The 27826-nt window shown below is 41.9% G+C and overlaps 1 protein-coding gene across 2 annotated transcripts; it reads left to right on the top strand.

Moving 5' to 3' along the window:
* Positions 1-573: 573 nt before the first annotated feature.
* Positions 574-19538, top strand: LOC308157537 (E3 ubiquitin-protein ligase Midline-1-like; the record flags this gene model as incomplete). 2 transcript variants are annotated; one of them, XM_080531117.1, is made up of 9 exons in its annotated part: positions 574-1152; positions 8458-8553; positions 12870-12977; positions 14073-14221; positions 14317-14444; positions 15179-15322; positions 18445-18606; positions 18737-18944; positions 19190-19538. In XM_080531117.1, the coding sequence occupies 9 exons, from the start codon at positions 574-576 to the stop codon at positions 19536-19538; spliced, it is 1923 nt and encodes a 640-aa protein (XP_080387243.1). The 2 variants fall into 2 exon arrangements, with proteins under 2 accessions (XP_080387243.1, XP_080387242.1); XM_080531116.1 differs by having other exon boundaries at positions 574-1266.
* Positions 19539-27826: the final 8288 nt, after the last annotated feature.

Genomic DNA, 27826 nt, shown 5'->3' with positions numbered 1-27826 from the left:
TGCATATGATACCAATCAGGGAAGTGCCGACACACCTGAAATCCAATTATTTGACTCATGCTTCAGAAACATTTGATATATTGTTTCAGAAAAACTATATTTAGAATGTGAAGCATAAAGAAACATGACTGTGTGCTAATGCAAACAGAAGAATATAAGCATTTTTCAATTTTACACAGTATTATCTTATTTTTGAAGATATGTTCTATTTCTGTGTTGTGTTTATTATCAACAATTTTCTAAGATAAATGAATACTGGGAACAGAACTAACTAATGAGTTACATGCTAGATAGTTATTTCTCTGTTTGCACATTTTCAAGAACTAAATCATTGTGATCAATGACTAATGTAATTGAAAAACCTAACCTGATGACAATTTAATGAACCCGTTTACATTAATTTATGTCTATTATCTATTCACCTGTGCATTTTTATAATGTGTTCAGTTCAAAACCCTCTCTCAAGAGTAAGCACTCTTTTCACTTCATTTCTCCCTGTGTTTCTCCGGCAGACAGCTGAGCAGCTTCCCTGGATTTTGCTGACACCGCACCCGCTTGGTTCTGCCTGAGAGGATGGACACGTTGGAGTCAGAGCTGACTTGCCCAATCTGCCTCGAGCTCTTTGAGGATCCACTCCTCCTGCCCTGTGCCCACAGCTTGTGTTTTGGCTGCGCCCATCGCATCCTGGTCTCCCATTGCGCCTCCAAAGAGCCTGTCCAGTCCATCGGAGCCTTCCAGTGTCCAACCTGCCGCTATGTCATCTCTCTCAGTCCACAGCGTGGCCTAGAAGGACTGAAACGAAACGTCACTCTGCAGAACATCATCGACCGCGTCCAAAGGGCCGCGTCCTCCGGTCCCCTGCAACCCAACTCTCAACTCAACTCCCCCAGTGAGGAGGGGTGTCTCGCCTTGGTCCCCACCGCCATGAGCAGCCCCGGGACCCCACCCGAGCCTGTGCAGTGCCAGTTCTGCGAGCAGGACCCGCCTCAGGATGCCGTGAAGACGTGCGTGACCTGTGAGGTGTCGTACTGTGACGACTGCCTGCGCACCACACACCCCAACAAGAAGCCCTTCACAGGCCACCGCCTGATCGAGCCCATGCCGGACACCCACCTGCGTGGGCTGCAGTGCCTGGAGCACGAGGAGGAGAAGGTGAACATGTACTGCGTCACCGACGACCAGCTCATCTGCTCACTCTGCAAGCTAGTCGGGCGACACCGAGACCACCAGGTGGCAGCCTTGAGCGACCGCTATGAGAAACTCAAGGTAAGTGATGGAGTTTCAGGGTGTCGGCGTGCACCTGGAAGCTTTCAACTGCTGGCGGATTGAAAGCAGAATTGCCAGCACTGTTCATGGTTTCCATCAGAAGCAAACATAAGTGAAAATAGGAGATATTAATTTGCTTACTTGTGGTGTTAGGTGTTATTTTGTGGTGATAGACTTTAATGCATGAGTTTTTGTGTAACTCAATTTGTTCCAAACAAATGCAGTTTTAGTTCTTTAGATTTTTCATCTATTCATATAAATAATATGCATTATGATTATCTTGACTGAGCACTCTAATCATGCGCCTCCCAGATTACAGAGAGGGTCTTACCCCGTCGCTCCTGTGCACACAGTGTGAAAATGCAGTCTCATTAGTGATGTTGATGATGGCTCCTTCCAGAGGCAGGTTAAGCAGTGCTAATTGCTTGCTGGCTAGGTGTTTGTCTAATTGAGCGTAGTAGTCGGGAATGTGTTAGAGAAGGCCCACTGGGAGTGTGGACCTAGTATTACCCCCTCTGTCTCACACCAAAAGCCCAAACAGGGGGGTGGCAGGGGTGGATTGTTCCCAGGTAATTTGGGCAATTTCCATGTTCCCATATACACTGGAAAGGATGCATTAAGTCCAGCAACACTAATGGCAGGGTTTGAAATTGCATCTTTTTTTGTAGCTGATTGATTGATTGGTTGATTGATTGATTGAATGATTGATTGATTGATTGATTGATATCAATCTATGGACGAAACATTATTTTGCAAGTATGTTCATCTTTCTCTGCCTGTGGTTTAGATCATTTAATTGAAATAGATACGATCCTATGGTTAATTGAAAAGATAGAGAGGACACAACATATTGCACTGCTTTGAAGATTCCCCTTTGTTGTTTATTAAAGCCTAATGATAATGATTTCATTCCAGTTTCTATATTTTACTATCTACTAGGACTGCCTTCAAATAAAGTTTTTTTTATAGCCATAGGACATAGGAATTCCTCAGACAAATCTATCTTCAATTGAACTCATAGAAGATTTCTCTTGGCCACCAGAGGGGTGGGATTTTGAGGGAGAGGGTGGGATTTTCCAAGTGTGTAAAGTCTGGAACGTTTATGTGGCAAGATACACGTTTTCAAAAAGGGAATATCAAAATGTGTGTGTGGAGCCAGAAGTACCTAAAAGGCATGGAGCGCAAGGAAAACAGAATAGAACCAACATTGGGAGCTTGCAATCAGGAGCCAGTTATTAACCCTTTATAAATGCACTTATACATGTTTTGAAAACGAACCCTGATGTGAAATCATGCAACATTATTTGCAGTGGTTACACAGTAGTTGCACAGTTGGGAAATGTCCTGACTTGTGAGGATGATTTGGCTGGCACCAAACCGATTCCAGAAATGTTTACATACAATGTGAAGGTTTCCCAAAGTACAATACAACTATTACCATGTTGTTTGCCTCATCACCAATACTTGAAATCCTGATGTCATTGTCTTTATTTTAATGGAAGATGTTTATATGTCCACCATGCAGGTTCCCAGATTCTATATATCTATAGTATCCACTACTTACCCCTTCTCTGTGTTCACTGATATGCGGTTGGTGCACTGAGCTGGTTTGGGTTAATCAATGAATAGACAACATTGATAATTATGTCATGTGACTACTATTACATTTATTAAGAGTTACCAACATATAACATTATTACTGAAGAAATGTTTTGTAACACTTGACACCGTGTTTAATGTTAAGTGTATGTTTTCATGGAGATAACACATTTAGAAAATGTAGAAAGAAAAAAACACTTTGCGGGTTATACAATAATAGTATGACGCATATGTAACACTAGTGGTTTCAACAGAGTGTCTGTTATCTATGGCTCTATGCTTGCTCAAAATATGTGGCTACTCTATGGGTGCATACTCAAGACTTGCTATGAAACTTTAGCTTTTTGACTGAGCTAGTTCCTGTTGCAGTGAGAGTAAAAATGTGTGCACTTCGCTTACTGGATAGTAGCTTTCTTGCTTTAAAGAGTAGATACAGGAATAATTGCAGTGAGATAGATCGTTGTATATGTTATGTAGTATACCTACATTAGTATTTAAAGAAATGTTGATGGTTAAGTTAAAAGCATGATGAAATCAGAGTGACTTATGGTGAAGACATTCTATCTATCCCCTTGATTATCTCATTGGAATAAAGAACTGCAGTATGCCAGGTGTAGCTTAGAGTATAGTGATTAATCAGTCTCCTTGACATACCTGGAATGAAGTGTCTTGTCTTTCTTTTAAGCCAACCTCTCCACTTCACCTTTTGAAAGATTTAAAGAAGCATGGGGGTGAAGCTGCTGACACCTTAATTAGTCATGGAAACTCTCCTTGCACCACACTGTGTATAATTCATGGAGCAGATTTCACTTTGAATCATCACTCATGAAAGACAACATTAAAGAGCATTAAACATTTAGTGATGTGACACACTCTCTAATATAAGCATACCTAATTTGCTCAGGAAAATATCAAACGATTTACATTTTCATTTGAAACAGTATTGCATCTGATAAGATGCTGGGTCATTGTGTGACACTTCCCTTTGAGTATATAATTACCCTTTATGAGGAAATGGATAGTGAGGGGGAAATGGTAGAAAATAGCCTCAGAGGTTCCATGGGTCTGGGTTAGAGAGGAAGCTCTGATTTAACTTCTCAAAATAAGAAGAAAACTTGCAAAGATCTTTGCCTGTCCCCTGCCTTCCTTCCCAATGCCACAGCTACTCGTGACGTTAGAATTATAAGGTTCTATCTCCATTTTTGTCATTATTTTTTTTTACATAATCTGATCCATTAGGTGTTTATTAATGTCTGTGTGGTGTTATTTTGAAAATGTTGACATTTTTGAGTTAGTAATTAATAAAATACAAAGGTTCCATCTCACAAAACATAATGGAATGTAAAAACTTTCAAAAACGCTCAATATCTCTGAACTACCCTAAACGGAGATAGAACCTTATCATTCTAACGTCACGTACTGGCTGGGCAGCTCTTCACCTAAGTTAGCCGACCCAATCACACCAGCTCAGACCAGTTTCCTCAGTCATTCAGTCATAGTAGAGTGGTCATGACCCTTTGTCTTGGAGCAATGTGTTCTCTTAGGTCAAGGCTAGGGCAGCAGACAGTACCCACATTGAATGTATTGTAAACAAGGTGATAATAAAGGTGTTGTACTGTATGCAGGATGAAGCGCTGCATCTGCATATTAATCATACTAGTTTTAGAACCAATATTGGTTGATACTGTAACGAGACCATTGGGGATAGTCAAGTAGTTTATATATAGGAAAATATTCAAGAAGTTTCCCATGGTAGATCTCAAAGCCTAGAGTCCATTAGCAGACATACAGTAGTACCTCTCTCTCTCCCTCTGTCTCTGGGCTATTTGAGTCAGATCCACTGCTTCTACAGAAAGCTTAACGCTGCTTGCTTCTCTCCATGAATACAATCACAGTGTTTATATCTGACAGAAGCAGCTGGGGAGAGTTAAACAGGATGGAAGGAAGGTAGAACAGACAACAATGGCAATTAGCAAACACATAGGTATTAGGAGAATACTGAGACATAGGGAGGTAATAGATAGAAGGGTAGAGAAAAAAGTAAAAGAGGCACATAAATACAAAGGTACAGTATACAGAGGATGTAAAGGCAGCCGATACAAATTGTATCACAAAAAAGCGCTCACTCTTACACTCTGTCAGATAAGTCTCCCTATTTCTATTTCCTACAGAGGGTGCTTCGTAAATTCGCTCTGAGAGCGCCGGAGTGCACATTGGGTTCAACACCATATGGCATAGAGCGACCAAGTAATTTGAGCGAACGCAGCAGCCTATGTTGTAATTATGACATCACGCACTGGACATATTATAGCTCTGACCTTGTATACATTGTCATGGGAGAGTCCTGAGGCAGCATGCATGTTATTCATCCTCTTTAATCAGAGGTGTGAAGAGGGTCAGTATGATGTATGCACCTGAAGGATGGTCACTTTAGGAATTCAGCGAAGACAATACATACTTTAAAACTTCCTAATCGACAATGAATGTATCGTTTAGGAGTCCAAAATATGAATTCTAGATTGCATTTGACATGTACAGTAAATGTATTCAAATTGAAATACAGAAACACCCCGTGTAGACCCTTTGCTATGACACTCTTAAAATTAGCTAAAATGCTAAAATATCACCAACAAATCACTCAATAAGTTGAATTGAGTCCATCTTAATGCAAGTATAATAGTTTATGTCATTTTGGAATTAATATCTTTGTTTTTATAAGGTTTCTGACTTGATAGGAATCAATTACTTTTTGTTGTCGTCCAAGATTTGTTACGAAAGTTTATCTAGTTAGAAGTTAGCAATGGAGATGTCTAACAGTCAACAACCTTGTTTGATGTCTTTTTTATTATTATTACCAAACAGGATGTCCTTGCTTGTATCTGTTGGTGCTGTGTGTGTGGAGCACTCTGAGTCTGTCTTTGAGAGACTATTTAACATGTATTAATGCAGTAGTTAACATCCATCCATCATAATCCATTTACATGGCATAACTCATTCTAATATACAGTATGTTTAGTACACTATTAACAAAGACACTTATAAACAACTGATATTACTATTTGTTGATATGAATAAAGAAAGGTGAACTAGTATTCAGATTTAAACTGAATTATTCTCTAATGTGTGCTTGATTGATTAATGGTTTATGGAGATGCTTGTTGATGGTTTTAAAGGGGTTACATATGAATATTGTTCAAATTACATATTTACCGACATGTAATAACCTCATAGTGTATAGAAAGCAGTCTTGAGGTCAGCAATCCTAGATTTGGTTTTAGTTTTTTAGTTATCTACAAATATTTTTTTCAACATAGCATGACTGCTTAGTAATGGAAGGCCAGCAAGTCAGCATGCTCTAAATAATTAAATCAACATGAAGCAGGCTATAGCAATAGACTACATTCAGTAGAGTTGTGTGCATGGATACAATTGCCAGAAATGTGCCACAATTTATTTTTACTCCATGCTGCCAATAATCAGTTAACTGTCACATAATACATATACGATGACTTGCTAATTGATGTCAAACATTACTTAATGTTAATAATGTATTAGTTCATCCATTTTGTGGACTCTTTTGCCAGACTTTTTTTCACTGGGACATGTGAGCATGTGGCTACTGATACATTGCAATCGTGGGAAATTGCGTATTTGGTGTGCTTGAGTAATTAGATAAACGGTTATGTCCATCACGGTATCATTGAACATGTCTTTGGTAGGCAATGTAAACAAAGAAAAAGTGTCAGCAAAGATTTACATGGCGGTAAGGCAGTTATAGGCATTTATGGTTAGGGTTAGGGTTAGGAATAGCTTCAGGTGGTTAGTGTTAGGGTTAGGAATAGCTTCAGGTGGTTAGGGTTAGGGTTAGGAATAGCTTCAGGTGGTTAGTGTTAGGGTTAGGAATAGCTTCAGGTGGTTAGGGTTAGGGTTAGGAATAGCTTCAGGTGGTTAGGGTTAGGGTTAGGAATAGCTTCAGGTGGTTAGGGTAAGGGTTAGTTGTTAGGATAAGTTATCAGTATGATACAGTAATTATGTCTTGTAATATGATGAATATGATTATTCCTTTTGTATCAAGCTATGATAATTATGTTTTGTTATATGATGAATATGATTATTCCTTTTGTATCATGGCTATGATAATTATGTTTTGTAATATGATGAATATGATTATTCCTTTTGTATCATAGCTATGAGAATTACAGAAGTACATCCCTCCATGAGCTGCTACTTAGATGATTTACCTCTCAGTTGCCTTAATTTAATGTATCAACACAATCTCTCACAGCATGCTTTTGCTACTTAATCATCAACTTAATCATAGATAATGCATTTTCTGAAAGCTCCAGGAGACAACAAATAAATCAATTTCCATATTAATAATTCTCTTGTTAAGAGGGGAATCAGAGAATCCCGTTTAAATATTCTCCTTAATCCAGAGCTTGCTTTACTGTAAACACAAAGTTGAAAGTTAGAACCCCATACAGGCAAATCCTCTGAACCACAGGCCAGTAAATGAGTCCAGACAGTGGGCTAGCTACCAATCTAGGAGACCGAGAGTTATTTCCCCTGACCTTAATACGAATGTGCGACAGGGACTTTGAATAAATCCTCTGATGGCCAGGGTAACAGTTTCCATGGGTAATATCAAAAAGCCAATAGATTGAACGAACGATTGTGTTAAAACGATGACCTCCAGTATCAGGAATATCCACTCTTATTTAACCCAAAGTGGTTAACCATCCTCCTCTTGGACTCCTTACGTTATTGTTGGCTTCTTCCATGGGGTAGGTTATTTTTAGAGCCCTTGATGATGCCATCCTCCATGGACCGCAATATTGTTGGTCTGTTATTGTCGTATTAAGGCCATCCATTAGGGCCCCCACCCCCACCCTGGGTAAGTCCCCACCCATACCCCCCCCTTCATTCGTCTGCTATATACACTGTTTACCCCATAGGGCAACTGCATTTAATCCCTGCTGAACATTACGTTGTGGCTTATACTTTGGTTGGTTGGGCAATAATATGATAGAATGTGAAATAAAGAAGACAGCTTGTTTCCAGGCAGAAAGAAAAAAAAAAGAATGGGGAGAGAGCGCTTACATAAAGACACTCCGTTGATAGGTAGATGTGCTGTCAGAGGAGCTTTTGACGCTTAATTTGCCGGTCGGCTGGGTTTATGCATGGGTTAGTTTTCCCAGAGTGTGTCTCTTAGGCTTCCTGTTCTGAGACTCTGGAGGTTGGGATGAGGCGGTATCGGGAAGAGGGGCAGCGCCCGGAGGTTAGTGGACAAATACCCAAAAGCGAATGTGACAACTGGGGATGAGTGCAGAAAAGGAGGAGGAGGAGGCATCTCTATTTTGTATCTTTATCCATTTGCTCTCTCTGAAATAGCAATGTAGGGTGTCTGTGATCTTTTTAGCGGCTTGCATTTTGGTTTATTTTCTCCTGAAGTATGGTAGGTTGCTTTTCAGAGCTTTGATATAGCTCACAACCAACTTTTCCTGTTTCTTTCCCATGGAAAGAACATGGGGAAAATGCTGTTGCTGTCCCTCATATCTTAAATGGCATTTTTTTCTCTCTCTTTTTTTGCAGCAAGCATTGGATTCCAACCTGGCTAGTTTGATAAAGAGGAACAATGAGCTGGAATCTCTGATGGGAAAGTTGATCCAGACATGCCAACATGTAGAGGTGAGTCTTATACTGTATGTCACTGATGATTCAGAATCCTTAGGTGTATGCACATGCAATACTACATGCTGTAGTTATTGCATACTGTATGCAGCACCAATGTGTCATACGCTGTTCATCTCGGGGTAAAACTCTTATGTATGCTTTTTAAAATCGTTATGAAAATGTTAGCTTTACAGGAAGGGGATATATGAAGTATTTCATGTTGTTTCTTTGACATGCTAAGCTAATGTTGTCATCTTGATGATGATCTGTCACTCACACATTAATTTCCGTAGCAACAGATGTTCCTGTCTCAACTTGAGTTTGGTCTTGCACCATACATTCATAAATTATACTACTGTACAATAGAAATGCAAAATACTATAGAGATATTACCTTTAAATACAGTAGAAATATGGATTTGGGGATATGCATGTCACTGGTGAACAGTAACGGTCACATCCAATTTTTCAAAAGTGTGTGTGGCTGATTTAATGGAGGGCGCTCAGGACTACGCCTGACCGTCCATACTAACTTGTCCTCTGTGATGATTCCAAAATAGAACCCTAATGAGTCAAGGGGGAGGCTAGTTATTCTGCCTAAGACAAGAATGTCAAACACAGAGAAACATATAGATATTCATAGAATATTCATTTTAACCTCCACTTGGGGGGCGAGGATCCATACCCAGACCAAAAAAATACTTTTTGGAGACCATACATCTGGCCTTTTCAAAATTCCCTTATTTTGAATAATGCAATAGGAAATAATAAATAAAAAATCTTTTTTATGGTGCATTTAGGTCACAGGATGTGTACATGGTTTTTAAACACACTCCACCCCTTTAACCTACGCAACAGAGTATGTGTGTGTGTGTGTGTGTGTGTGTGTGTGTGTGTGTGTGTGTGTGTGTGTGTGTGTGTGTGCGTGTGTGTGTGTGTGTGTGTGTGTGTGTGTGTGTGTGTGTGTGTGCGCGCATGTGCATGTGCATGTGTGCACATTGTGCTCAGTGAATCCTTTGCAAAAGTTATCTGCATGATTAATTGACGATCGTGGAGTGAAGAGAGAATTATTGTGCAGCTCACGAAATTGCTTAATTAAATCTGTTGATGTGCATGTCGACTTTAGCTCACCAAATCAACCCCAGGGACTCCTATTAGAGGGGGAAGACGGGTCTTCACAGGGCATAGAGGTGGAAAGAGATAGCACTTAAAAAGAGTACACAGGAAATGCAGTTAGGAGAGGTCTTTAAATATTTTAGAGCAATGCAAAGCAAATCTACCCCCACTTTTTCTGGGATATTTGGACGTGCTGGATCTCCTCAGGGTTAAATGAATCACTTATGTCCTTGCCAAAGACTGATCTGTCATGTTCTTCACAGGCTCCCCTGCCTGCCCTATAGGTTGAGCCCAGAGCTAAAGGAGGATTCACATCTCTGTACATGACAATCATGACAGCAGTGATGCGTGTATCAGTGTTTGTGGTTGTGTGTGTATGTGTGTGTGTGTGTGTGTGTGTGTGTGTGTGTGTGTGTGTGTGTGTGTGTGTGTGTGTGTGTGTGTGAGAGAGAGAGAGAGAGAGAGAGAGAGAGAGAGAGAGAGAGAGAGAGAGAGAGAGAGAGAGAGAGAGAGAGAGAGAGAGACAGTCAGACAGGCAGGCAGGCAGACAGACAGACAGACAGACAGACATACAGACAGACAGACAGACAGGCAGGCAGGCAGGCAGGCAGGCAGACAGACAGAGGTTAGTATGTGCAGTATGTCCTCTTTGCAAGTTGAGAACTCAAGTAACATCCATTTTATGTTGTATCCATGAGAATCGCAACTCTAGATGGCTCATTACAATTGAAATCCACAAATCTTCCAAGCAGATGGGAAACAGAAGGATGGTCGCATCATCATCCATTAAACGTTGAGAAACACGCTCACAGGTCGAGGGAGTTAATTAGTGGTGGTGAAAAGACAGATCTGTGAGTGTTTAAATGAGTGATAAAAATGAAAGTGGTCATAACACACCTCGTTGGTCTGGCAACGCTCAAAATAAACCTCTCTTTCATGACTCCCCTATTTCACCTCACTTCAGGAGAAAACGTGGTGGAAGGTGTCACTAGGAAATAAAAAAACAGGCAGAAAAGGGGCCTTTTAAAGGCCTTTGGCCAATAAAGTGGACATGAGTGTGATGAGTAGAACGTTTTCAAAGTTGAAAGATTATCTGCAAATTGATCCAAATGCTAGACAGAATTGAGTACCGGTAATCTATTTCTTATCATTGAGTAATCTATTATCCACTTCTACTTACAGCAACATTACATACAACATAACATACAACATTATATATCTGTCTATAGTTCCTTAATATGGCTTGTAATTACTTACAATACAAATGCATATTTTAAAGTTGAATTGAATTGTCAAACTTAAAATATGACAAAGTGGATACATTTTGAAATGACCCCATTCAGAGCGAATGGCTATAGTAGTGAATAGAATTTCAGGCAAATTCGAGTTCAGCTCAAAATGTGTAAATGGTACGAAAATTATGTTGAAAGTTTCAAGCAACTCAAGTTACACAAGTCTGTTTTTAGGCTGTGATCGTTGGCAGTATAGCTATGGATAAGATGTTATGCAAATTCAAGTAAAGCTCAAAAAGTATAAAAACATCAAACTTGAAATTTGAATGGAAGTTCTTTAAGTGGAGTCAGTCTACACTGACAGATAGGTCTGTGGAAATGTGGCATTGAGTGTATAGGCTACCGTTATATCAAGTATTGCAATAATATGAGGCGCACTGCGCAGTGCACAGCAGTGGACATTAGTTTAGTTTTACTAACAAATGTATTATATTTTACGGCCCATAACAAGTTTGACACCCCTTCCATAGAGTGTATATATATATATATATATATATATATATATATATATATATATATATATATATATATATATATATATATATATACTATAGAGTATGTATATATCAGGCACGTGCCGTGAGCTTTTAGATTGGGTAAGCATAAGATATAGAAATACACATAATTACACATACACGCTATCAGTGAACGCAGTTTCAAGGAAATGCAATTTTGATGCCCTAGAACCCGCTAATAAACTGTAGTGTCACTATGTGATCAGATTACCAGAAACAAAAAAAACAGTTGCCAGTTTCGACTATATCAGGGGTGCTCATTGTTCAATCTTTTTTGAACCAAGATCTTTTCAAGTAGCCAGCCTGCTGAAATCTACAAGTCCAGTTTCAACATCGCAAACGCACACATGCACAACACAGACACACACCGTTTCCATCCTCCATAGTAAACTCACAACACACTTTCTTTTCACACTTTGTCACACAGGCACTTGACATCACATCACAAACCCTCCCTCTCTATCTCTCTCAAACACTTTTGGTCCAGAACCACTGGCACGGACAGCGACATTAGGCCTATCTCAGCGATTGATTAAGCAGCTCTCTCTCCAAACACAATGGCACAGGCCTATTCAAAGGTAAAAGCAGAGGAAGTCTTAAATAAGAAGCCATAACCAGCAGCACAGCAGTACTCAAACCATATAAACAAGCACAGATCGCCACCAGCCTCGCGAATCATATAAATCATATAAACCGCTCATACCAGGCTTGCTGGAACCCCCTAGCGACTCTCCCTTTCTGGGTGTGAAGATCGGTGAGCGGTGGCTTCGGGCGGCATTTAGCCAGTAGTTCTGTTTTTCCAGTCCAGTCCAGTCTACGAAATCCCTTTAGGTCGCTGACAGTAATGTCCATATTCACAAAATCAAGCAAGTTATCCTTATTGATTATTATTATTTAGATCGTTTGAGCTAGGTAGCATAAGCTATTCTGCCGGGCGAGAGGTGAAATGTTAAGTGAACTTGAAAGTGATAAGAGCCAATCAGTAGCTCTTATCGGAATTAAAGAACTACTGATTGGCTGGTAAGCATGCTTACCCTGGCCACATTAAACAGCGGGCTGAGGCATCGAAAAAAAATAAAAAAGACATTTTCATGCATTCGAATGTACGCGAGGGAAAGCAGAGAGAGAAGTGCTTATAATGCAACGCAATGCAAGCAGGCAGAGTAGGAAGTGCTTACTCCTGCAGGTGGCGCTAAAAATGCAACGTCAAAATGAATGACTCCTGCTGCCCTGGGACCTAAAATACGACTCTTAATGAAAACAAACAAACGGTTACATGCACTTTTATTTAAATATTTTCACTGTCCTTTTTTTTTTCTTTCCGTTGGGTAAGCACTGCTTACTATGCTTATATGGACGACACGTCCTTGGTATATATACTGTATATGTAGTAATGATGCCTTTCTCAGGTCAACGCATCAAGACAGGAGGGGAAGCTGATGGAGGAATGTGACCTCCTAATAGACATCATCCAGCAGAGGAGACAGATCATTGGGACCAAAATCAAGGAAGGCAAGGTAGGCATACGGTACATGTGATAGCATAACTACCTTGTGTATTATCACCATCTGTTCTATACGATATATGACATGGCATATGTCACAAACTGTAGAATGTTAACAAAATGGGAGACACTCGTCATTTTTGGAGACAGGGGTTAGCACTAATTAAAGTAACATTTCAGTTAAATTACTCAATTTAGGTTTGTTAAAAACTGCTCAGATTAACTTTTGCTACAATTGTAATCATAACGGTGACATCTCTCTCCAAAAAAGTTACAGTAGGTTTACATTCTGCAGTTAAAACTAATATTTGCTTAAAGCAAATCATATTTTTATCCAGCACCATACCAGTATGGAGATGAAGAGTTTCCTTCCAATGCTATATCAATTTGCAACATTTCAGGACTTAACAAAGCAACTGTCATTTCAAATGTATCACAAGCATTTGTTATGGCATGAGAGCATTTTATAGAACTTAAAGTATATTTTAGAAAATGCATGATATAGCATTTTGCAATGAATTTCTTTATATGAAAACAATAGGTGATTGTTCTGTAGACAAAAAGAGATGAAACGGTCCTTAGGAAATTACCCCCAATGAAATCATAGGGGGTAATTTCCTTTTTTCTTATATATCTTTGACTATCTAGAAAATTGTCCCTTTAAGCTCATCAGGGAAATTGGACCATGGCTGACCTACATGTCAATTAATTACTTTAACTGACTGGCTAAGTAACTGACTTGCTAACCATGTGTAATTGTTAAACCTATTCCTGGACCAACAACATGTTCTAGAGGATCTCCATTGAAGGTACTTCTTGTTCCAGGATTAGAATGAATCTTGGTCCATAATGACAGGGAGTCAGTATTGACCAACTGTAGAATATGTATGAATGATGAAATTCATATGAATGAATGAAACAATTGAAATCAAAATGACTCTAATCCAACGATTAGGTCAAATTGAATATTATGATCAGAAGCATCATAGGATCTAAGATAACCCATATAACATGAATCTTGCATTACTGATATTGATGTCAGTTAATCACCTTTAAAACCCTTTCTATCTATCTTTCCCCAATTCCCCTTGTCTAATCCTCTGTACAGGTGGTCAGGATGCGGAAGCTGGCCCAGCAGATCTCTAACTGTAAGCAGTGCATCGAGAGGTCCTCTTCCCTCATCACCCAGGCTGATCTGACGCTGAAGGAGACGGACCACGCCCGTTTCCTCCAAACAGCCAAGACCATCACAGAGAGGTGAGACAGGCCACACATTCAGTATTATTCATATTCATAATAATCAAAGTGAACAAACAACATGTAATACCTGATCGTTGTTTTTTGGGATTAAGGGTCTCCATGGCGACGGCCTCCTCTCAGGTCCTGATTCCGGAGATTAACCTGACGGACACATTTGACACGTTTGCCCTGGATTTCACCAGAGAGAAGAAGCTGCTGGAGACTCTGGATTACCTCACAGGTAGAGCCTAACCAAGCCAGGTCGACCACTTTGTGTTGCACTTTAACCTTTTCTTATGGCCCAATACATAATGTATGTACACCTATAAAACACTGTTCATCCAATGAAAGGACATCATTTTCATATATATATATGTTTTAAATACTACAAGCAGGAGCATCATTTATTTAAGAATGATAGAATAATAATAAATAAATGATGCACTCATAAAATGTTTACATGTAGAAGTGTTCAAACTAGTCATCAAACTATATCATTACACTGCAGCTGGGTCAAGACAAATTAAAAACGTAAAGTTTGCGAACATGGTTGTTGTTTTATCTTTATGATGGCAGAGGGCTTAGCTTGAGGGCCAGCTCACTAAATGAATCACTTTGAGTCATACTCCAATGTGCAGTGACCGAGTGAGAGAGCGAGAGAAAGAGAGAGAGAGAGAGAGAGAGAGAGAGAGAGAGAGAGAGAGAGAGAGAGAGAGAGAGAGAGAGAGAGAGAGAGAGAGAGAGAGAGAGAGAGAGAGATCCACCAACTCCTCTCAAATAGCCTGGGCTATGAGGGACTGTTAGTTACGTAAGGTTTGTAATTAATTGTGGCCTTCAGCCTCTCTCATAGAGCTTTTTTTATTTAAGATAATGTTTCCTCCTCAGAGGCCTCAGTCAGAGCCGTTATTATATAATAGTTTCAACAGAGCGTAACACTTCCCTTTCTTACCCTCTTTTCTAATCACCCGTTTCCAGCACCAAACCCTCCAGGCATCAGGGAGGAGCTTTGCACAGCGTCGTACGACACCATAACAGTCCACTGGACCTCAGAGGATGAGTTCTGTGTGGTTTCCTATGAGCTCCAGTATGCCATCTTCACAGGGCAGGCCAACGTTATCAGTAAGTAGTTAAGTGTATGACAATAGCCTCACACACACACACACACACACCAGAAACATCAACACACCCATATTGTAAACACACCCTTAGGAGAACACTGTCTTCTAATCACTTAGAACTTTATTTCTTTGCCGCCTTTTCACAAGAAAGACAGTTCATAACTTCATTGTTCATCGCTCGATAAATCTGCCGGAGCTGTGAGTGAAAGCCGCAAACAGCTTGAGACGTCCAGTATTGAAGAATCCAAAACGAATCGGCCGGGTATTCTCCCCTGAACCTGTCAACAGGGCTAATATGGGTGAACAGCTTCAAATCTCAGTCTGAGTAACCACAATCACAGAGTCAACAGGGGACGAAAACCTACTGTAGGGGTAGACTGACGGCGGATTACAGTCATAACACGAATCAGTGGTCGTACCGTCTCTGTGGCTCACACATCTCCCCCGGCATCGAGTGCATACTTCACTGAGCAAGACCCTGTATATCAGATGCTCAGTCAGGGCCTGGAGAATCTCGATTTTCTGCTTCTCAAACAAATCAATGGGGTCTTAGGGTTTCACAAAAATAGACAGCAAATTAATACAGTGAAGAGATTTTTTTCCGTGAAAAGAATAAGGATATCATGAACGATTGAATATCTGCAATTATAAAACGTTGTTTTTGCATAACACAATCTGATTGGTTGACAGCTTTTGTTATGCGTAACCCCCCGTCCTCTGATTTGTAATGGAATGAAGAATGGTATCAAACATGCATTACAATGAGCCTGTGATTCATGACATACCCACGGCAAATGCCTCCTTATCATCCCATATGAATGATCACTGCACTCATTAAGAATAATCATTCCCTTCCGCAGAAATAAAAACAAAATGTTTACTTTGCTTGATCCATCAGCAAAGTACTGTGATGGATTACCATCATCATCAATATAGTCACTGAACCAGCGGCACCATTCACATCCACTGATGTTCCTAACGTTAGCAGACATTTTGCTTGGAGAACTTCACTTGTTTCTAGGACTATACAGTATACAAACTGACACGCTGACACTATACACCCTTAGCTCTGCTAGCTGGAGACACAGGACAGAAATGTTCAGCTAACTATCATGATAGATAAGCGTACAGAATATGATTGACTGTATATTGATATTTCTCTGCTTCACAGTATGCCTAACGACACCCTTTAGCTGTGGTAGATTCATGACATACTGGAGCCTCTTGTGCCTTACTTCTTCTTAAGTATAAACCCCCAGGACTCAAGTTGCTTCAAGCAATGCTGACATTCATAATTGATGACTTGAATGCATAATAGAAGTTAATTACTAATTTACTAATTCATCCATGAACGCTCATCTAACATAAAAAAAATTGTGACAGCCACTGTCTTTGGAACCCCATTTTTACAGTCTACCAACATCAGCATTTTTTGTGAATGCCGGTGTAAACCCATTGTAATTTGTGACACTTGTTTCTATTATTATCTCATCTCCCCATCCTCCCCTGAACACACTATATTTTCTTCATGCTCTAGTTCTCACATCTAATTAGCATGTCAGAGCTCTGGACTGAGGTGTTGCCACTGGCCTTTGTGTCATGTCTCAAGAATGTACCAGAAAGCATGATGTTTGAGGGAGAGTGGCCAACCCTCCTCCCCACCCTCCACCAACAATTCAGGTTGAAGAGCAATCCACTTATGTGTATGGCAAACACTGTTGGCTGCCATTTACGAAGTGGGAATCGAAAGGGCTTTAAGTGAAGTGCACTAGCCTCCATAGAAATAGTCATCCACAAACACCATCATAATGTATGTTTACACCACACACATTTAAAGCACAGCAGCCCCCAGTGTGTGCAAATGCAGACATTTTGAGACAGACATATTGTGACATGTTAGGACTTAGGGAGGGAGAATACACTGTGTACTCTATTCGTGATGGCAGCTCTGATAGAGGGTGAAGCCTGAGGACACAATGTGGCACAGCAAAGCTAGGTGTGTCACACAGAGTCGACCCAGCCCAGTGGAGCGGTGCAGCTAGTGAGGTGTGAATGACCTTCTCTCTTCACGCCCATAGTTACCTCAGAAAGGGGAGCAAGAGCAGCCAGAAAAATAAAGGCAGAGGGGATTGGATTAAACTCATTATTAGTCACCCAAACCAAATCTCTATCTCTTCCTTGCAACACCAAGGGCATTTGGACCAGGGCTGAGCATCATCTAAAAGTGTCAATGTTGATATACAGTATATTTCCACCCCCCTCTCCCACTTGAGGAATAGAGGCAGTATCTTGAGGAAATGACTGACCTCTAACTCTGCTCTGGTCTACGTGAATCGAATTAAACCGTTTCCTCCCCTCACAAAAACAAACAGACTACGCAACTCAGACCTCCCCTATGTAGCTAGACTGACTATGTGTTCTGAAAAAAGCAAAACTGTATCTTGCGGAAATGTGGGATCAATTAAGCGATTTTGATATTTGGTCCAAGTATACTGACCTTGACAGAGAAATTCCATCTTTGCATCAGGCAAAGTAAGTTCATGAGACAATGAACTTATGTCATGGAAATGTACCTTACAGCAGTTTTGGAATGACCTAATTAATGGAAGATGTTTTGAAAGTTTTTTCTAGTACAGAAATAAATAATGTGTACAAGTGCAGTCTTTTGGGAGTTTTTTTTCCATCATTCTTTGTCTCATTAAGTCTAACTTTATAATATTCCCTTTATTTACATTTATTACGTTTGGTCACAGCATTTCTTAGTTTACAGTAGCTATGTCTATCAGATAAAATACCAGTTCTATCTGCAACTTTGGCATCATTGCGCTGGCCCATCAAGTTCCTCAGTTCATCATCTATCCATGGTGCACCATTTCACCTGGCAGTCCATTTTCTCATTGGGGCATGTTTGTCTATAATACCCATATATAGTTTCATAAACAAACTCAGTGCTTTCTCCGGATCTTCTTCTCTACAAAAATTGCACTTAATCTCCTCTTCAAATAACTCCTGATTGAACCCCTTTATAAGACCTTCTATACTTCATGCTGTGCCAGTGTGTGGGTGAGCATGTACAGTATGCTTGAGTGCACTCTAACTCTCTGTCTGTATCCCCATCCCCAGGCCTGTGTAACTCTTTGGACAGCTGGATGATCGTTCCCAACATTAAGCAGAACCACTACACTGTGCATGGCCTGCAGAGTGGCACTAAATACATCTTCATTGTCAAGGCCATTAACCAGGCAGGCAGCCGCAGCAGCGAACCAGGGACACTCAAAACCAACAGTAAGTCCTCTACAGCAGGAGAAAACGTATGCTTTATGAAATTATGTTCCCTGAAAGCACCTCACATGTATGCTGGCAATATTGGTCACTATCAATGCCCAGATAACGTTGTTATCTCCCCTTCATCCAGGCCAACCCTTCAAGCTGGACCCCAAGTCTGCCCACAGGAAGCTGAAAGTCTCCCACGACAACCTGACAGTGGAGCGTGATGAGACGACTTCGAAGAAGAGCCATGGTCAGGAGCGCTTCTCCAGCCAGAGCAGCTACGGCGTCATTGGCAATGTCTACATTGACAGCGGACGACACTACTGGGAAGCCCTCATTGGTGGAAGCACATGGTGAGTTAGACAAACTTGTCTGTTAGATAATAATTGTATAATAATTTAGTTGTCTTTTAGAAGATGTACTGTATAATTCGTCAATGTCTGTTCTGAACCACCCGTTGTTTGATTAGAAGGATGACATAAACACTTTATTTCAACAGATCATAATGCTATTGTTTCCTGTTTTTATGCCATTTTCCTTTTTCCTTTGTACTTTTCACTTCATTTTACAAGTAACAGAGCGTCCTCCTTTATTGCAGGTATGCAGTTGGTATCGCCTACAAGTCTGCCCCCAAGCACGAGTGGATCGGAAAGAACTCGGCCTCCTGGGTCCTCTGCCGCTGCAACAACTCCTGGGTGGTACGTCACAACAGTAAGGAGCTGGCTATCGAGCCCTCGCCCCACCTACGCCGTGTGGGGGTCCTGCTCGACTATGACGTAGGCACGATAGCCTTCTACGACACTGTGAGCTCTCACCACCTCCACACCTTCCATGTGTCCTTCGCCCAGCCAGTGTGTCCCGTCTTCAATGTGTGGAACAAGTGTCTGACTGTCCTCACAGGCCTGCCCATTCCAGACCACCTGGAGGGGGTGGAGCCCGAAGATTGAGCCCCAAGGAGAAATCGTGGCCCTAAACTAGGCTGTGTTTGGCCACATCAAGGCACTTTGGGCCACCATGGACGAGCCAAGGCCAAATAAACTCTGAACGCTTTATACTACCACTTCATCCAATTCTAGGCACCTTGGACCACCATAGGCCAGAGTAAATCACGCAGACCCACCTTTACTTAAACCACAGGCCTCTGTCTGTCGGTTCGGAGAGGAATGAACAATGTGACGGAATGAACAATGTGACTGTACACAAGTGAAATATAGTTTATCCCAACTCCCAACTCCGATAAATCTGGAACCAAAGTAGCCATGAGTCTAAATGTTTTTCTTTTCTTCTTGTGCTTATATAATCAATATGCATTATGTAAGTGCAAGAGTTAAGTTACTTAAGTTACTTTGATTTCAAACTTGTAGGTTTTTTCCTTGCTTTTGCACAGTGTTTATATTTAATTTATAGTCTGTTGTTTGAGGAAAATGGGGTACAAACTCTTGGGAAATTATTTTGGTGCAATTATATAGTGATATGATATTCCTTAATCGAGGGGAAAGTATTTTGTTCCATTCAATTTGTTCAACTATTACACATGTTCTTAATAACTTCCTGATTCCTTACATCTTGTACCTGCAACAGCAGTGTTGCAATTACCGTAGTTAGCCTGTGTGATGTTATGTCATGAATGACAATCAGGGATACAGTTCAATGTCTGTCTTCCATTTTAGTCACCTTGTGCCCACTTTTCAATAAGATGGTTGTTCAGTCATGCATGTTTGTGTGGCTTCCTCAGGTCTGTCCCAAACCCTGTATCCATCCATAGTCTCCTGACAGTTTTGTATTCAAACACAAGTTCACATTAGTAGCTCATTATAATGTAACCTGAACTGGTTAATACCGGTAATAAATAATTTGACAAAAACACAGTTAGGGACAAGTACGTATAAATTAAATTCAGGTCCAATATCCCCCTATGAGGGGAATTCATCCAGCAGTTACTATTTATTTCTCATTCATATATCATATAGTGATGCGTGCCACATTTCCAGCCTCAGGCATTATCTCACAAAGTTCAAAGCCCCGCCAGTTACTGCTAGATATGTAAATATGTTCCTTTTTATCTGAATGGTATCTGAATATCTGTATCTCGCGTCCGAATTAGCTGGTAAAGTGATTGCATAATAACCATGTCAATGAAAATATAACGGTCTGGAGACCAGCATTTTATAGCTATTTTAGCAAATTTGTTGAGCGTGATCATATTTGATTTGATATCAGCGAGGCATGTACTGGTAAAGTAACATGTTTAACGTGACCAGTCGCTTATATAGTTGAAAACTGATTTTTGAAAATAAATATTTTCTGGGATGATGAGGAAAGCGAAAATATGTCATTATTATTTTTAAATTGTATTAGAATGGGAAAAAGTTTGGCAGCCAAATAGACCAATTTATGTCAGTGTGACAGTGCTGCACGCTTGTTTGTGTGTCTCCAAAACAGTGAGTGATGTACTACTTTACCCTGTATTAGGAACACCTTGGTATTTTTGTTTTGCTGTGAAAGGAACAGATACAATATGACAAATGTACAGTATCCACAGACATGCTACTTTGGAATGATTTGAACTATACATGCATTTCTTTGTTATGAATCCAGAGATGGTATATTCTTGAGTGTAACCAGAAGAACTGTGGTCATTATGTTGTATGTTTGAATCCTGTGGACAATATTTAGGAAAGAGGATCCACATGCTTGTGTCACCATGAATTCTTCAGTAGCATTTGTCTAAGGTTAAATAAAGAGATACATTTGAACTTATGGAATGCCAGCTATGTATATTATACATATTGCCGTAATTCATAACCAGGAAGAGGCCCTGTTGTCTACAGGAAGGGGGTTGTTAACATCCCAATTAAGCAATACACAACGGGTCTTTGACCGTCTTTGCTTTTCCTTATTTTCCTCTGTCTTCCCATCATAAACCATCTCCAGCAGGGATATGCTCCTAAGTTTAGCCCGCAAGCTGTTGGATTTATCCGGAGAACTTCCTGCAGACAACAGGGCCTCTTCCTGGTTCGACGGGGGCTTTTGTTTTGGTTCACACGGGCAGTTGTGTGAATGGGCAATATTGGCTTACCCACCGGTGCTCAGCCAAAGCAACAATGAACAGAATACAAAAGGAAAACACAGGAGTCCTTCCTTTCCTACAAATACAAGGAAAATACATGCATGTGTTTGTATGTGTGCATGTGCATGTGAATTCATGCACACTTTGTTTCCTTCTCTGGAGATGACTAATAAACACATCCATAAGCACTAAATAAACATAAGTGACAAGGAGATGCTTAAGATATTAGGCATTCTATTGTGTGTGTGTGTGTGTGTGTGTGTGTGTGTGTGTGTGTGTGTGTGTGTGTGTGTGTGTGTGTGTGCATGCATGAACTTGCCTTAACCATCAAATACTGCTCAGTGTTGACCTTGACCTTAAGCACATTGGCATTTCCCTCATGTTTGGCCAACACAGCTTCCTACCTGTGGGAGAACTGAAGAATCAAATTCTTGAAACGCACATTCTGCCGGTATGGGCGGGTTGGTGCATTTCTGATTGACAGTTTTGATTGAACAGTCTTGTGAATAGTGATGAGAAGTTCGCCTCTTTTTACTGAGTCAGGTCTTTTCAAGTCTTTCAGTCAAAAGCACAAATCATTAATTTGTCATTAATTTGATTCAGTTGTGCCCAGCGCACACAGGGCCGCCTACCAACGAACGATGCTCTGAAAACTCAAAAAGGTAATGATTCTACAACCTCTTGTTCACCATAGGGGGCACCCAGGTTTATTAATTTAGAGCTAGCCAGGTTAAAGGTCAAGCCCAGGCCAAGGCCAGCCTGCTGCAGGTGGAGCAGCGGAGCACTGAGGCTGAGGAGAGGAGCAGGGCAGAGGTGGACTCACTGAAGAGAGACCTGGTCACCCGTCGCCATCAGCAGTGGCTCTCCGAGACCAAGCTGCAGCAGCTGGAGTTCCAGTGGAAGGAGCAGGTGGACGGTCTGGAGTGGCAGATGGAGGTCCAGAGGAAGGAGCAGGTGGACGGTCTGGAGTGGCAGATGGAGGTCCAGTGGAAGGAGCAGGTGGACGGTCTGGAGTGGCAGATGGAGGTCCAGAGGAAGGAAGAAGAGAAGAAGTCATGTACTACTTTAAACACTACATTTTGAAAACAAGTGTTTGACTTACTGACACACACACACACACACACACACACACACACACACACACACACACACACACACACACACACACACACACACACATTCTAGACGTTTTGTACTTTCTGACGATGTGATCTATAGAGAGCCAACAGTACTGGCTGAGGGTCTGAAGCTACAGTTGAGTCTCTTTCTAAATTCAGACCAGGTTAATAAAGCAAATAGCCTAAAGTGCCTGGAAGTAAAAAATGATAGGTCAAAAAGTGTTTTATCTTGTTTGATTCCTATGCAAATCAGAGACCCTATAAAAACAAAGATATTGATTCCAAAATGACATTAACTTGTCTATTATCCTTGCATTAAGATCAATTCAACTTATTGAGTGATTTTGTTGATGACATTTTTGCTTTCTTACGCGATTTGAAATGTACACGCACAGATTTGATAGGGGCGGAGAATCACGTGTTTGCACCACGTGTTTGGAAAGGTCAGGGGTGACGCACACACTCACAGGCTTTGATTCCGTCCAACTTTATTTGATCGTCAACGAACAAGGTGCAGCAGCACTTTTGCAGCGAGGAAGAGACCTCAGTCTTCCTTCAAATTATGAAGGAATACATATTAAAATATAATGGAATACGTCGATGGAAGACGTCGTCGAAATAACGACATATTTAAAAAATGTGTGTGACAAACTTCAGGAGGCAGGATTTGACGGAACAGTCGACAGGCGAGGTGCCGGTGGAAGACCCCCCAGGCGGCCTTATTCACAGGCTCAAAGACAGAATAGCACCAGCGGCTCGAATCCTTCAAACTTTGATTAATTTCGCCGCTATGGATGAAACACTGGCACGGAGACGGAGACCACACAAGTTGAAGGGGAGTGGATGTCGTCTCTGAGACCATCCACGACGACACCGGTGAGTTGAGCTCACTAGCGACTCTGACCTCTGAAGCTAAGCTAAGCTAGCACAGACACGTGCTACAGGGTTAACTAACAATGATCACCTATGTTAGGCAGCCATCTACTTAAGCTAAGCTAAGCTAGCACACACGTGCTGCGACTACACTCCTCATACACAATTATCGTTGATCGCATACAGTTGTTATTAAGACATACAATTGTAATAGAAAAGTGAAATGTTTTTGGATCTTGCTCTACACTCAACCAAGTAGCAACAACAATAATTCAATAAGAAGTAATACTTAGTGACAAATTGCAATACTTTCTGACTATCACCAATGTGCCAGAGGGTAGATGCAGTACATGGTAGCATGGCATATGCCCTCACTCAATCCCCCTTCATAAACATTGGATAAGTGATGAGTATAAAATAAACACAAATAGACTGTCAAATACATGTACTCCTTTATTGACAGCATCACTATGACAAAGTGCATTAGATGGACAGTAAACTGGAAATATGTGGTGTTGCTTTGTACATTTCAGATCCTGGGGCCAGACTTTTTTTTTTTTTTACACGAGGCAGGAGTTTGAGGTTTTGGTAGATGAAGTTATTTAACAATATATATATATATATTATTGTTGGGGAAATTGGACAATGTATCGGTGACGGCGGACAACAAAAAGAGGGGGTGGGAAAGAGTTGTCAGGACGGTCTCCGCAGTGGGAGTGCGGGGGGCGAATTTGCGAAACCTAGGATGGTAGGGGAAGGCAGGACAATACCGCTACCTGATTGGTTGGCGAAACCAGAAACACTCATTCTGCAAAACGTCGAATTCCGACGTGACATTGCGGTAGCTCGTTCTCTGTTATGTGCGCCTGTCGGGGCTTCTCTCGGGATTATTCCATTTTGAATTGCACTTGCATTAATTAGTTAGGCCACATTTAGGGTTGGGGTTAGGGTTAAGGTTAGGGTTAAGGTTATGGTTAGGGTTAAGGTTAGGGTTAGGGTTAGACTGTCCCTGTAATCTCTGTGTGATGTGTGAGACCAGGCTGTTTATTCTTCAAAATAGCTTTATATTAGCTTATCCTGATGTAATTTTGAAAATGTAAGGATACTGGGTGGTAGAACGAACATATCTAGGAAAAGTCATGAAAGGAGGGTCCTGAAATGTTATTGAGTGCAAAGATATAATATTTTTACTAATATATCTTTACTCAAATGACCCCTCATGGCTGTTCTAGTGTTAATTTATTCATTTATTTAATAATTGTTACAGGCCTAGTTGTTCCGCCTCTGACCACTGCCCTGTTCTGTCCTGTTCTGCCCACCCAGGAGGCCAGCAGCAACAACCGCTCCCTGATGTGCCTGGGTCAGGTGATCATGGCTTTTGGTGGACGTGTCCAATGGGAAGCGCTGACACATCTGCTACAGGGATTCCAAACTCACCTTCCTGCTTCGAGTGAGTCCCACTCTTTTGTGTCACACAGAATCTCACCACCCCAACCAAGTTCTACAACCTGCGGACCCGCATGGTTCCTCTCTCCAGCCCGGGCCCCCTGGGAGGGGGGGGGTGCATACGGGGACCTGGAGGCTGAGCTGCCCCCCCCAGAGATGACGGAGTTGACCTGCCAGGCGCTGACGTTAAGGTGCAGCCTGAAGAGGTGGGGGGGGGGGGGGGTCTTCAGTCTACGGCAGAAGACAGGAAGTTATTCTGCAGTCGTGACAGCGGTGGGGAGCGGTTAGCGGTTGCGTAGCAGCCATGCAGCCATAGTTCTATTGGTTGTCTCTGAGCTCTCCTCCTCCCTCCTCCAGGAGCACGCGGCATCCTCCGTATCGGGGGCATTGGGTGTGAAATTGCTTAGTTTCTTAAACGGTGCGTCTCCTCGTCCTATCGCAAGTGAGGGAGGCCGTAGACCACAGGCGCAGCTCCTGTGATGTATTTGAGTTGGGTGGCCTGGCGGGAGGAGTCCATGTGGTCCAGGAGAGCGGCCCCAGGGCCTGCAGACATCCGTGATTCTGCAGTCGTGACAGCGGTGGGGAGCGGTTAGCGGTTGCGTAGCAGCCATGCAGCCATAGTTCTATTGGTTGTCTCTGAGCTCTCCTCCTCCCTCCTCCAGGGGCACGCGGGGGCCGTACAGGCCCAGCTGGACCAGGAGCAGCTGAAGAGCAGGAAGCTGCAGCAGCAGATCACCAGGTGGCACTCGACACATTGTGCATCCTTCCAGTGGAGGGCATGAAGAGGAGGAAATAGACAGACATTATGATGCGTCTGGAACTAGAGTGTGGAACTAGAGTGTGCGTCTGGAACTAGAGTGTGCGTCTGGAACTAGAGTGTGCGTCTGGAACTAGAGTGTGCGTCTGGAACTAGAGTGTGCGTCTGGAACTAGAGTGTGCATCTGGAACTAGAGTGTGCATCTGGAACTAGAGTCTGGAACTAGAGTCTGGAACTAGAGTGTGCATCTGGAACTAGAGTGTGCATCTGGAACTAGAGTGTGCATCTGGAACTAGAGTGTGCATCTGGAACTAGAGTCTGGAACTAGAGTGTGCATCTGGAACGAGTGTGCATCTGGAACTAGAGTGTGCATCTGGAACTAGAGTCTGGAACTAGAGTGTGCATCTGGAACTAGAGTGTGCATCTGGAACTAGAGTGTGCATCTGGAACTAGAGTGTTCAGTAAAATGAGTACAACCTTTTTGTAAGGAGATTCTTTGGAGTGAAATACATTGTTTACGGGACATGGGTGTACGTACGTGCTGTGTTGGGTTTTTCCGTACAGGATCAAACTGAGGACTCCCTAGGCCTAGAGGATAGTCTACTTTCCACAGACCACATGCCTCCCTCAGTGACATCTACACATGCCTCCCTCAGTGACACCAGTCCTTGCCTGGTCCCTACAGACCCTACTACTAAGTCTAGTGGCCGGGGGAAAAGGAAGGCCTCTCCTCCAGAACCTCCAAGAGAGCTGACCCCATACCAGGCTCAAATTATACACAGATTAGACCAAGCACAGACCAAATACCCCAAAAATGAACACTACCGCCCCGCGGTGGCGTAGCGGTCTAAGCACTAGCCACTAGTGCCAGGGGTGCAAACTGGTGATGGCCCAAAAAGGTGACAATTTTTTTTTGCGGCTAACCTTAGGGGGGGATAGCGCTAGCACTAATGGTGTTAAATAGATACCGCTAGCACTAACGGTGGTCTAACAATGATGCATGTGTAAGTAGCGGCAGCCCTGACCTTAACACCTGCAGAATTACTTCGAAAACTGTTTACCGTGACTGTGTTCTCGTAGGCCGAACACCCATCTCTGCCATCCAAGTTACATAACAGATATGCCTCAAACAAACATTGTTTGCATGACAATTTTTGCAGGTTTATTATGCTAAAGTTGAGAGAAACTAACATTCACATTAACTAAATGGAAAGTCAAGAAGGCTCAGGTAGAATTCTCTTTTCAAGGCCCAAAAAGGTGACCCTTTTTTTGTGTGGCTAACCTTAGGGGGGGGATACCGCTAGCACTAATGGTGTAATAGATATCGCTAGCACTAACGGTGGTCTAACAATGATGCATGTGTAAGTAGCGGCAGCCCTGACCTTAACACCTGCAGAATTACTTCGAAAAGAGTTCACTGTGACTGTGTTCTCTACAATGCTGTCTGGAATTGTACCTAGCTGCCTGAAGCTAAAAGTTATTTCAACAGCAACAGAGTTCAGCAGACAGGGAGATTAGTTAGCGCGCACATCATGTGACTTGGATGAGACCGCACCCCCAATTTTTTTTTTTCAAATTCAAATGGATTACATATTTTGAGATAAAAACAGCTAATTTAGCAGAAAGGTGACATGTTTGCACCCCTGAGTGCAAGCTGCCCACCGGGGACTGGGATCGAATCCCGGTCTCGCCAGACCCGGATATGGCCAGGGCACACACAGGGAGCGGCATATTGAGCGGCTGCTCCCAAAGGGGGGTATAGGACTATTTCCGGACAAGGATCCGTCGCGCAACACTGCCCCCGGGGTGCCGGAATAACGGTGCTGGGCTCGAGGAGCCAGACAGCTAGTCTGCCTGGCGATCTCCTCTGGGGCTGCCGGCCACGGGGTCGATATATACGTAGTTCATTGCCCATGTTTTGTATATATTTAGGCGATTTGTATGTAGTCCATGTTTTGTATATGTTTTGTA

This window comes from Nansenia antarctica, assembly GCF_963989245.1.
Source record: "Nansenia antarctica genome assembly, chromosome: 5".
In the NCBI taxonomy this organism is placed as follows: Eukaryota; Metazoa; Chordata; class Actinopteri; order Argentiniformes; family Microstomatidae; genus Nansenia; species Nansenia antarctica.
This window is presented reverse-complemented; position numbering and strand designations above follow the sequence as displayed.